Source organism: Bombus bifarius, unplaced genomic scaffold, assembly GCF_011952205.1.
Source record: "Bombus bifarius isolate JDL3187 unplaced genomic scaffold, Bbif_JDL3187 scf7180000008062, whole genome shotgun sequence".
NCBI lineage: Eukaryota > Metazoa > Arthropoda > Insecta > Hymenoptera > Apidae > Bombus > Bombus bifarius.
In genome coordinates this window covers 1392388-1404736 of record NW_022884426.1, presented here as the reverse complement: position 1 = coordinate 1404736, position 12349 = coordinate 1392388, and the positions used below count along the sequence as shown (strand labels likewise).

The 12349-nt window shown below is 40.5% G+C and overlaps 1 protein-coding gene across 1 annotated transcript; it reads right to left on the bottom strand.

The window, feature by feature from the left end:
- Positions 1-3856: 3856 nt before the first annotated feature.
- Positions 3857-11761, bottom strand: LOC117208373 (band 7 protein AGAP004871-like). Its single transcript, XM_033449532.1, has 4 exons — positions 11375-11761; positions 8391-8603; positions 7239-7419; positions 3857-4022 (listed from the first exon to the last, which is right to left on the bottom strand). Exons 1-4 carry the CDS (start codon positions 11433-11435, stop codon positions 3857-3859), a joined length of 621 nt encoding a protein of 206 aa, XP_033305423.1. The 5' UTR covers positions 11436-11761.
- Between the last annotated feature and the right edge of the window lie 588 nt (positions 11762-12349).

Below are 12349 nucleotides of genomic sequence, written 5' to 3'. Positions count from 1 at the left end.
CTAAAGAAAGAAGCTAATATTACGAAATAATGTTTGAGCCTTACCAATCAGGCAATAATTATACATATTTTATAGAATTTTACTAATCTTTCGCGGATAGAACTTGTTTGAGGGTGTTTTGTGATATCAAGGCATGAGGAGTCATACCCCATACGATGTCCCTTTCCTTTTCCTTTGTTACATTTAGATTATTACGTACGTGTGATTTATGGTTAGGTAGGCTACTTTGAGATTGTAATCTAAGTAAGTAGATAAGGTGGAGGTAGTAAATAGATTGATATAGCAGTAAGAAGTATGGCATCGTAGTGAAAGCATGGTGTGGTAGTAAAAGCATAGCATTATAGAATGTATCTATATGTTGTGTAGTAGTTAATTCTATATGGCACATATTTCATCTTATTCTCTTGTCCCTTTTGTTTAACTCTTAATCATAATTAATTATTATAATTGTAAATTAATATCAATTAATTTTCATCCCTCACACGGCAATAAAAATCGAAAATTTTAATGTACATATATATATGTGAATATATATGAAGCAGTGTCCCATATGGAATTACAATTAGATTAATTTGTAGATTTCACGTTTTCATGAATCCTAGTCAGGTTTCTAGCTTTCGCGTCGGTTTTTCTTCTTAAAGCTCCTTTTGCTGTGTGCTTCGAACATTGTGCAAACGAATACCAAAAGGAGCATTTATTTGATGATAGATAAATTTTAGATTTTTTTACGTAAAAGGAGGGTGGATGGGTCGCGGATAGGGTGGGTCTCCATTCGCAGCACCTCCACGTGGTGAGACCCGGGCAATCAGTATTATTTGATATATAATTACTAATTGTATCACTATATAGCAAAGCAATTAACTGTATAACTGATATAATTATTAGTTATATGGCAAGTAATACGAGCTAATTGGCTGCGATCCTGACTAGGTGTTCGTATCAATTCATCTATGTATACCTTTTAGGAACATTCGCAATACGCTTTTTTAGAGGAAATTAAGAGGAAGGAGTTAGAGGAAATGTTAATCCCTTCTACTTGGAAATTTCATAGGGTGATTTTCGATATGACCTTACGGATTTCCATCGATAAACATTTAACGTTCGATCTATCATTTCTTTTGCAAAACGTCTCTAAATATCATGGTCATGTGTCGTTCGATTTGAGGATCACTGTGCGTCCCGCTGCTTAGGCTGACCTGCTTTCGTTCGTGTAAGGAGGTTTGCCCGTGTGCAGGGATATTTTGGTTGATTTTTAATTGTCGATAACTAAAAAACAAAGCAATCGAAATTGCAATTTTTCCGTGTTATTTTGGCTTCAAGAATCACTCCTGAGATTTCCTGGACACCTGTAGCCAAACATCCTATATATTATAATTTTTATTTAAATCGCCGGTCGCCGGACACCACGTTCCATACTCTGAAAGTTAACATTGCCTAATGCAGGAAGTTAATCGGAGTTCGTTGGTTGGAATAATTTCAACTTTGTATCTCGTATTTTCGTGAGGACGCGGCGAGGTGGCAGGTGTCGCAGACGGTTCAAAAATTCCGCGATTATCGTATCTGTTTGTCCGTCGACAAGCGGAGTTACGCCTCGTATACGCTAGCACGCTATACGTGACGGCTTATACATTTAAGAGTGGCTTTAGGTCGAGGTAAAAAAGCACGGCTTTCTTTGGCTAGTTACACTCGACCGAAATAAAAATGCACTCCGTCTGCCTTTTACGTTTCTCCATTCGCCAGACGATGGTCATTTTTAAAACAACAAGATACGTTGCGAACGTTAATCCAAATATACGAGCGCGACGATATTTTATGCAATACATACGTTGCCAAAATGCACTTTGCCATCCGGTACAGTTGACAGCGGTATAAATAGACTTCCGACTTTGCTTTCTTCCACTTAATCATTAAAAGTCTCCAACTATCCGCAACGATCCGTATGCATCTGTTTGCATCTCGACAAATTTCATGCGACGGAATTCTATTAGGACGTGTATTAGGTGGAAAGGATATAGCGTGGTCATAAAATCAGCTGCGTCAAAATCTAGAGTATTCGAATTTGATCTTCCACCTTAACATCGTAAGAAATATCATTCTCCCGACAGGAAGTAGCAGATATGAATGCCACTCGTACAGTGATCCTCGTAGGTCTTTCACGTCCTCGCAAAGGGCCTCTTTAGAAAGGTACTCGAACCTTTTTCATCTTTAGAAATAGACGGCATCAGTGTCTTCTTCCTATTGGGGCGCGCGACGTTATGAACGTCGAGACTAGGGCTCTTCTTTTTCGTACATCTCGTCGAGGGATCGCAGCCACCCTCGAATACTGGCGTTTATGTGCGTTCACGTAGCGCACGCACCCTTCTCAACATGTTACGTTCACCGTGTATCAGGTAGACCAACTTCCCTTTGACACTTCACTTTCTCATAGGCTCGAAAAGGCTCGAAAATAACAATTTGATTTTGTTATAGGATTTGAGAAAAGCTATTGAAGTTGCACGAGAACTCTTAGACCCCATACTTGTATATTAATATACTTGTATATTATTTGACACTATTGAAATGATTTAGATTTCTCATGAGCGATATCAAAGTTATCGATCGAAAATAGAAACGAGAGGAAACGTTACGGTCGGATCAAGCGTAATACGAATAACGAAGAATAATAAAAGATCGAGATATCGGTTCAACTAAATTGAAATAAATGAAAGGAAAATAAAATATTTCGTGTCTGATATATTCGTTCTGCTATAGTCTAGGTATTTTAACGCAGCAGCTTTTCACGTCGCGACTGGTATCTCAGGATAGTTCTTGAGCTAGCTTCTTAAAAGATAGCACGGTTTCAGCTTTGTGACGATTCCGGGACATACGAGTATTTAACTACGTGCATGCACAGCCTCGAGTGCCATCGAGTTATCACGGTCTACCAGAGTGGTTCTCGTTTCCCGTGGGACGTATTCTTCAACGTCTCGACGTTCTTAAGCTCGTTGCATCAAAGAAACGCGACCGCGCGCAAGCATAACTGAAATTATACCCCACCTGTTCCTACCTTCCAACATGCATCACGTTACTATTGTGCTATATTCCGAAAGTTCAATCTAACTGAAATAAGAACACTTTTAAACAAACATAGATATCATTTTCGTTTTCTCAGATAGTTATTACAATAAAGTAGAACTCGCATTCTCGCTGTAAATTGACACGAAATCGAAAATTCCCCCGATATCGCGTCCACCGTAGAAGTCGAATGATTTCATCGAGGTTGTCGATACATCTCGATCACACACATTTTTCATCGTATGTTCTTTCCAGCAAGTTCAATGGAACGAGATATACTCGCATCGTAGAGTAACCGCGTCGATTGAACTCTCTTCCGCGTGAGATGGTATTTATCGTTGGCTTATACATCAAGCATTCGTTCGTTTCGCCATGATCGATACGACGCCACGAACCATTCTTCTTCACGGCGACTGATTTTTGATTGTATTTAGCCAAGCTGATTTCCAATCGACTATCGGCGGTCTGTGAAAAGCAGCAGAGAACATTTCTTCGAACGTAAATAGGGATTCCGTGCACGATGATTGATCAATCGGACGTTAATTCGGTGACGAACGACATAGTATCTCTTCGAGAACTCGTCTCGGCTTTCCTTTTAACCAACTTTTCGATTTTACCTCGGCGAACAACCATGGTTGACGCCTGCTTTACTCGTTACGAATCGTGGGCTCGTTGTTTGCCGCGTTTAAAGCGGATGTTCCAGCTTTTAAGGGTTGTTGGGATGCTTTAAAGAACGAAGCTTTCAACCAGCAGGAAGAAATACGCCGCGTCAGGTTTCGATTAGCCATTGTATCGAGTGTACTTACATCTCCACGCGTTCGACCTTGACACCCCAAGGATCCGTAGCTTCGTCCAGAGACGTCTGCATGGTGTGGGAAATGGTTTCACGTTCCGAGAGGATCTCCGCTAAGTTCCTCGTACCGAGTACCGTTCTCAGTGTACTAGCCGCCAGTAATCGAGTAGAGTGACTGTAACATCATGAATTTTCTTTTATTAACGCTAAAACCACCAAATAATAGCCAGGACAATTTGAACAGCAACCTTCGTATTGATTTCTCCAAAATCCAAAAAATTGGTAAAACGAATAAAAGTATGTATCGATTCTATTTATTTGTGTCCTAGTTTTAACGTTCAGCTATGCGAAATATAAATATCAATGTGGAGAACTTATTTCTGAAAAGTAATAGGGACATTGACTAAAGCGGAAGTAATTTCATCTTATAGAAACGAACATAGGAAAAAGCAGTATGTTAACGTCGTAATTAGTACTGCGGGGAATTTTGTCAAATTTCGTGTCATGCCAGCATGAATACTCGTACAATTACGCCGACGTCTTTTCCATAATTGAACATCAGTCTGGCGTGCTCTAGTTAATTAAACGTCGGCCGCTTCGCGGAGGCTGTCACGTGTGTGGTTTAAAAACGTGCGTACGAGGACAGGACATTGGCCAGCCCGTTCTCATTCAGCGGAGCGTTAAATCCTATCTTTTTATCAATTTCTACCTTCCTTCTGATGTCCCCTGCCTCCTATTAGCAACTAAACTAACCGCACTTTTTTCAAATACTATTCTCGATGAAAGAAGAAAGAGGAACACGTTCGTTGAATTTCCTAGAAACGCGTTGCATCGTCGCAAGCAGCGAAAATTCTCGCTTACTCGGAGCCACGATAAACCTTATCTTTCTACTAATTTTTAGCTTCCGTCTGACATCGATTGCTTATTAGTAATTAAACTAACAATATGGATTGATGTTTTTCCTTTTTAAAAAAGGAATAAAAACACGACTGGTTGATGAAGTTTGTTAGAAACGCGTTGCATCATCGAAACAACGGAAACTCTTGCCTGGAATTATTGAACACTAGACAGGAACACTACGCGAGTCGACAGCGGACTCAATTGCCGAGATTTCCAGGTCGATCGTGCCGGCGCAACTTTTACGCAATTAATCAGGCTCTTTCTCTGCATGGCGCAAATTATCCAAGTAATTTTGTCACGCTCTCGTAATTCCTCGAGGAGCTGTCTCTCGCATTTTTCTCCAGCATCGGTGATTCCCTCTCCGGATGGTTCTGCTCCGTTCTCTCGGAACTGTACGGCTCCCCTGATGCTAATTAAAATTTCAGAAAATAGTGTCCGCGTTAATTAACCCAGTCGTTCAAGGAGTTCTAATTAATTCGCCGTGTCTCAAAAATTTTGTCACCTATGTCCCATTTCGTCTTAATTCAAACCGCAAATATGACGAACAGAGAGAGAGAGAGAGAGAGAAAAAGAGAGAGAGTCACTGTTATTTCTTTTCGTAGTGGCTCATCCGAGTATTTGATCTCTCAGAGAAATTTTTTATGAATTTTTTATGAATATATCATGCCCGTGGCACAAAATATTTTGAAATTTCGTCGGCGTTGTAAGAAAACGCGATTTTTAACGACGTCGTTATTCTATTATGATAATACGCTGCATTATATCGCGCTCCATTATGTAATAAGACACGATACGTCCTCATATTGATAAAATATCACGATTATATTGATAAAATGGCGCAATGAATTTGAAAATTTGAAGATATTTGGTTATTCGAGAAGTTCGTAGCGTTTTTATTATGAAACGATGAAATATATTCATATAAATTGTTAATTTTTACAATATTTAATAGACAAAACAATTTTCTTTAATAATAATCGCAAATATACGAGTCGGCATAAATTGCAACGTTAATGAAGTTTCAAGATGTTTCATATAACGCGTATATTATATTTGTAAAAATTGTCTCCAAGACTTTTCTGAATCGTTGTATTTCTCTAATTTTTTGATTCTGTTTTTCTTCCATCAAACGTCGTTTTCGATTAACGTTTCGTCACTCGAAAAAGTTAATAACGCGAGAATAGGGGAGATCGATCGTTACGTCGAAGAATAAATTAATAAGCAATTTTCGCGTGGAATTTCGGTGAAATTCACGTGCAAATGGTCGACAAACGAACTTTCAATTCGGTGTGACGACGCCACCGAGGAAATTGCGCGATGATGTCGCGTCACATCCAGTGTATTATTTTTTTTCGTTGCCTCGTTCAAACCAAGAGAAAATCGTGACTGGTAATTTTCATTCCTTCTCTCGTCCTTTCTTTTTCCCACCTCGACTCCTCGTCATTTTTTCCCTCGTTGGATCGTACTATAACACGGTCGCGTTCCTGCGTTTTCATTTCGTTGTTTGTATTTGGTGATACGCGGGCGAGAAGAAATAGAAAAAGAGAAGGTGGCGCGAGGGGAACAGAAAACTAAATGTTACGAGTCTTTCAACGAGCTGTCGCTGGTCCTTTCGCCAGCCATTTGCATTACGCGGATGAAATCTCTTTTACGATAGCGTACATTTCCTCGGACGGTTCCACTTCCGTCTCCCTCGCGACGCATTAGCACGCTTTCTGCGTGCCGCGTCCATTTTGCCAGGTTAGAAGGGAAAAACACGGTTACGGTATTACCGCAATTAAAAATTTTATGTGGTTTATGTGGTCACAAGCGAGAACCTCGTGTTCATTCTGATATTATACAAGATCAGGTGCTTGGTTGACCTTATAATTTTATCACTGTCATATACAACTGGTTATTGGAGTAGAATAATCGATGAGATCGACGTGTATGTACGTCAGTTTTGATTTCAGCCATTTATAAATTAACCAAACTAACGCGTGGCGTTCTTATAAAATCTCGAAAAACGTTCGATGTTAATTTTACTTCGAAATATCATTAATCGTAACAAACGTAGGCAAAACGACGCGCTGTTCACGTTATGCTGTATATCTTGTTATACTAGCGTCGCTAGAACCGCAGTTAAACGTAACTGTGTCCAACGATCTACAATAGGAGGATTTTTCGCATATTGAATTGATTTATTTGAACGAAAGGTAACAGGCAGTGGGGGAAATTGATGAACTTGTACGAGTTCAGAGAAATAGAATTCTACTGGTTTCAAATTTACATTGTAATGGAATCCTACTGTATTTCGACTTAATCAAATGTTGAAAATTTACGAAAATGCAAGTAGAGATTAGTTTGGCTTCTTGCAATTAGCGGTACATTTGTACGAGATCAATGCTGTCTTGTATTTCATTTGCTTAATTAAAGTGTAATTCTATGCTTTCGATATTTTCTGCTTTGATTCGCTCAAACCAACGAATCGATGGGATCGAACTTCACGTACCTGTAATTGGCTATCTTGATTACGGCATTCAGTGGCTCCTTTATGCGGTAGTAGATGACCGCGTCGACACTCACCGTGACGGAATCTTTGGTGAGAACTTCCTGCGGTGGAACATCGAACGACACCGTCCTCAGGTCGACGCGCACACAGTTGTCCACGCATGGCATCACGAAAAACGTCCCTGTTAAACCATGGCATCGCTTGGTTAACAAATATTCGCCTTGTCGTTTTTCACAAAATCGAACGCAATTGTTGCAGCGTTCGACCTACGAGAAGGTGAATATATTTTCGTGAAATTTTCCAATTGAACAAGTAATTACAAGTACTTAAATTTATATAGCAAATATTGATTTATACGTTGCACTTATGACGTTTACACGGTGTTTGTTAAATGCGCAGATAAATAAATATCGTACCTCGTTCCGATATATAAACGAGTATCGAGCGCCAAATGAATTAATTTTTATTCAATAATCGAGAACAAGAGGAAGTCGTACTTAATTTGATATATTCGGAAAATCTGTAGAAAATCATATAGCAGAGCAAAAATTTTTAATTGAAAAATTCGGTGGTCATATTCGGTAAGCATTTATTGCCATATCGAGGTATCTGCCAATAAATAAAGATTTATTCCAAAATATTTATGCGCCAGTGAATTATCGAATTTTCTTTTTCACAAATGTTCCGTTCTTATTTTCGATTATTGTCAAAAATGTACCATAACGTTTCACGACTCGCTAGATAAATTACACGATGGGATATGTCCCAAGTATTTATTTACGTTGTATTTCGAAAATCATTGTCAATCATTTTCGGCTTCTATATCGAAACGTAAGCAGTGGTCTGGCTAAAATTAGTATCGAAAAAATTGTATCACGAACCCACGGTGTTCGTAAATTGCTCTTCGATTTTTCTTTTTGACCACAGTTAAAATATAGCGGTCAACGGAGGAAAAAGCTAAAGCAAACGAACGTGAATTAAATATAAAATTTCATACATCTCTGCCCTATTATTTAAACCATTTTCTGCTTCCCTCTGTTCGGAATTTCAATCATGTCGAAGGTTTCCTCGCGTTCAAAGCACGATCACGAGCTTATTATTCAAACAGCTTGTTTCGGAATGAAGAAAAGTGAAATTGCGTTGCCTATTTACCTGGGCCGTAAGCGCCGCTCTTCAACCTTCCCATTCTGAATACAACGGCTCTTTCGTACTCCTGCACAACCTTGAACGTGAAGCACAGCGAGAAAGGAAACGTAACGAGCACCAGTAAAAACGACCCTATGGTCGCGATCACTTCCACGAATCTCGTCATTGCGCCGACCTTGTTGTCGTCCATCATTTCCACGCGTGCCACTGAGGAGTCCTCTATTTTCCCAACAAATAAACCAGAGAAAAGGAAAATGACGGGCGTTGGCAGGGTTACAGGAGGAATTACAACCCGGTCATAAGAGGGTCGAAGCTACCTACGAACGTTGCACAACAAACGTCCAATTTCGCGAACGTTGTTTCGACTAACTATATATAAAAAATATGTAAATAAACGTGCGATTATCAAGCGTTTACAGTATCATTTCGCAAAATAATTTATCGACTAATAATATCAGGGTATCTGCGAGTTACAAGTTATACGTTCTCTTTTTAACTGTAGAATTTTATGTCAAATAATACAGGATGGTTGGTAACTGGTGCTACAAGCGGAAAGGGGGTGAAAAAGAAGTCGAAAATATAGAATAAAAAATTTTTTTTTTATTTTTTTTTTAATTTTTCCATCGAGACAACGATCTACAGATCCGTTATAACGAGACGTGATAAAGTGCACGCGTACCGAACGAAAATTCAAAGTCGATTTTCTCGAAAACAAAGCCACAAACGAAAAATTTTTATCCTATATTTTCGACTTCTTTTTTCACGTAGAATCACCCTCTTTCCGTTTGTACCACCAGTTACCAACCACCCTGTATAATCGGATAACTTGTAATTCGAAAACTTTACTTCCCAAATTTCATTCGTTTAATCATCGAACCGGTTGCTGTAACGTACGAGAATTTCGTCGGAACGTTCGTCCACACTTTCGTCGTTACAAAATTTTGCTAAAGTGAAATACGAGCATTCGTTCGCTTAGTTTTAAACACGCTATAACGTTACGCCACGACGCAACGGAAGTCACGACGCTCATCTCAACGTCCATCGAATCGGCTGGCGAGATGGAACGTGGAACGTATCGCAAGCGCAATCTCTTTCCGAAAGGGATGGAAAACGTTTGGAGTTTCGGTCGAGTAATTAATGGATGTTCGATGGGGGTGATTTGTCACTGGTTATACGGTCGACGATTTCCTTCCGTTCGGCGAGCGCGTGTCCCTTTTCGGTGATACCGCGTGCAAAAGCAATCATGCAAAGGCCTCTCTCGCGCGCACGGATCGTCCTCGGTAAATTGCGCGTGAAATGGAACGGCTGCCAGAAAAGTAATTCGCCCCCCACCCATCCACGGGCTTTCTCATTAATTTCATCGCACCACTCTGCGTTTCTCTGCTTTTCTTGAAAGCTCTTCAAAATCCACCGGACGCGATTTCGCCCCGTCTCACCGTCCCATTGTCGCGAAATCACGAGAATCTTGGCATCGAATATCGCTGAGTTTATCATTTAACCCGTTCGAGTCTCGTTCGCGTTGACATTAAAGACTACGATTACGTTGAATGAATTATTTTTCCACGTAGAATCTCCGCCTTGTCCATTGCATCGTCGTTATCGCAACATTCTGTATTCGAATGTGTTCCGGTGTATCGATAGCCTAAGGCCGGTTTCACACGGAAATACACGCATCGTCGATAAACGTGAATGTTACTATTTGTTTCGATACTTCGTCATAGGGTACACGTCCGTGTGGAAACGGTCCAAGGCAACGAAATCAATGGAATCACGAGCGGAATTTTAAAAGAGGACGATTCGGCAGGCGGTTTATTTCTGGATTAAAATACGCATTAATAAGCTGGGAGTTCGTTAAAGGGACGAAAGCTGACGACGGTGTAATACAAAACATCCGGCGTTAAAAGTACGATTGTCGATGATTTAATGTTTATCAAATCAGACGCGTACAGAGCTGCAAATGGCGTCTATTTTAGATCATGCGATGCGCAACGCGAGCGTTACTCGCTTGAAATTATTTATACCGTGAATCTATCGCGGCGTTACGACCAGAGAGTATCTTTCTTTTTGTTTCTCTGTTCGGTTGACGAATAATAGCTCGGTTCGAGTATCGATACTTTGAAACGAATCGCATTTACTAGATGCATGGCTACGCCGCATTATCGTTCCTGCCGTCGCAAAGAGAGAAAGTACAGCGGAAACTGCGCGACATTTGTTTCATTGTTACAACTTTCGTCCCCTTTCCTTCATTTCTTTTATTTCGCCACGACTTTACAATGACAATGAGAAAGTATCGGGTCATTCCATAAGTAACGTCCTATTTTACTTATTTTACTTCGCATGTTGAATTTTTCAAGGAAAGATCGAACGTTGATTCCGTAGAAATTTATAATCAACAGTTAATAAGATTAAAAATGATATTGATACGGAGGAAACGATAAATATCGGTAGACAAAAAGAGTAAACCCGTTTCATCGTGACGAAGCTCATTTCCTGTAGAAGCGATGTTGAGAAAAATAAAAGAGCATAATCGAAGGGCACAGGTGAAAAACATAAATCACATTTCCTGTTTTTATACGGACTCTGTCCTGAAAGCAACCAACTTGTGGATATATCTTTCCACTTGGGTGTGCTGTTGTGAAAAATAGGGTTTTACCATTTATGGGAGATTTTTATGAGCGCTTTTATGAGTACGTCGTTCCGTACGAGACGAAAATCGTGAGCGCCGCATTTCACGATGACCGGTATCGTTGAGCAAAGAATTCGCGTTAAATTTTGCAAAGAATTTGGCCATTATTGTTCCGATAGCATCGGCGTAACTCGTAAAGTCACCGGCGCCATTGTAAATGGAGTTGGAAATGATTTCGCATTATAAACTGCGAAAATTGTAACAAAAGGAGCGACAAAGACGCGAGATTTTTCAAAGTTACACACGTAAATATGAAAATTACTTATGGAACGATCTGATACTATGGAGCAACGTGGTGTCTCACTGAACTCAACGAAGCACTCGACTCCACCGCTGTCGGTTTTCGCGCATCCGTAGTGTACCATGCCGCGAAGGACTCGACCGCCTCTCTTTATCCGCCCTTTGCTTTCCTTTCCTTTTCTTTCTTTCTTTCCTTTCACTGTCCGTTTCTTTGAAGCACAAACTGAGCGAAACCACTCGGTCGGACAGACTTTGCTTCTCCGACTCCGAGAAAACTCGCTGCAACGTTTCCGATACACTTTCCACTCTTTAGTTGTTCCCGCAGCGATCAGCCAACCGCTGCATCGAATTTCTTCGAGGTTCTGCTTTACCTGTCAATTCGAAACCCATCGGTTTTAACACCGGTGTCGAAGAATACGCGAGAATCCGTGCACGGCGAAGGCGATTCGATTACTAAAGCGGCGCGAGAAGTCTGGCGAGAAGCTGGCAGATTGGATGAACGAAGGCTCGATTCCAAGTAGAAATAGTAAGAGCGTTCGATCGCTTGGCCGCTGCCACACGCGTCGACCGCAAACCTCTACCAAATTAACCGGTCGTCATGCCATGAAAGAACACGTTCGTTGTTTATATACATAATGAGTAATTGCACAGTGTGCGGATCGACGAAACGCAGCATTTCGCGGTATGGCGACCGTCCAAAGAAGACGAGCCTTCTGGGATTCGTCATCGAGAACGTCGACCGAGACGAACGTTTTTCGATACGGCAGGCAAAGGTTCCATTTGTTAGGAGGAAATTTCAGTTAACGATCGATCGAACGTACTTCTGCTGACCGAATCTACCGGAAATCGAACTCCATTTATGCAGAGATCGGCCGAATAACACGCACGATGTACGTACAAGTGGACATGAGACGATTCCTTGCGAAAAGGTTAGAAGAAGCTATAGATTAAAATTGCTTCATACGACGCTTCGTTTTCGAGAAACGCGGAAGAAATCTTTTGCTCAGGACGCTTTGTTTACGGGCAAAATAAATTAGAG

Coding starts and splice junctions, on each gene's coding strand:
- LOC117208373 (XM_033449532.1), bottom strand. CDS start 11,435: ATGGTACACTACGGATGCGCGAAAACCGACAGCGGTGGAGTCGAGTGC. Junction 8,604..11,374: donor CGAGTGCTTCGTTGAGTTCA/GTGAGACACCAC, acceptor TTGGGAAAATAG/AGGACTCCTCAGTGGCACGC. Junction 4,023..7,238: donor ATCAAGATAGCCAATTACAG/GTACGTGAAGTT, acceptor ATGATGTTACAG/TCACTCTACTCGATTACTGG.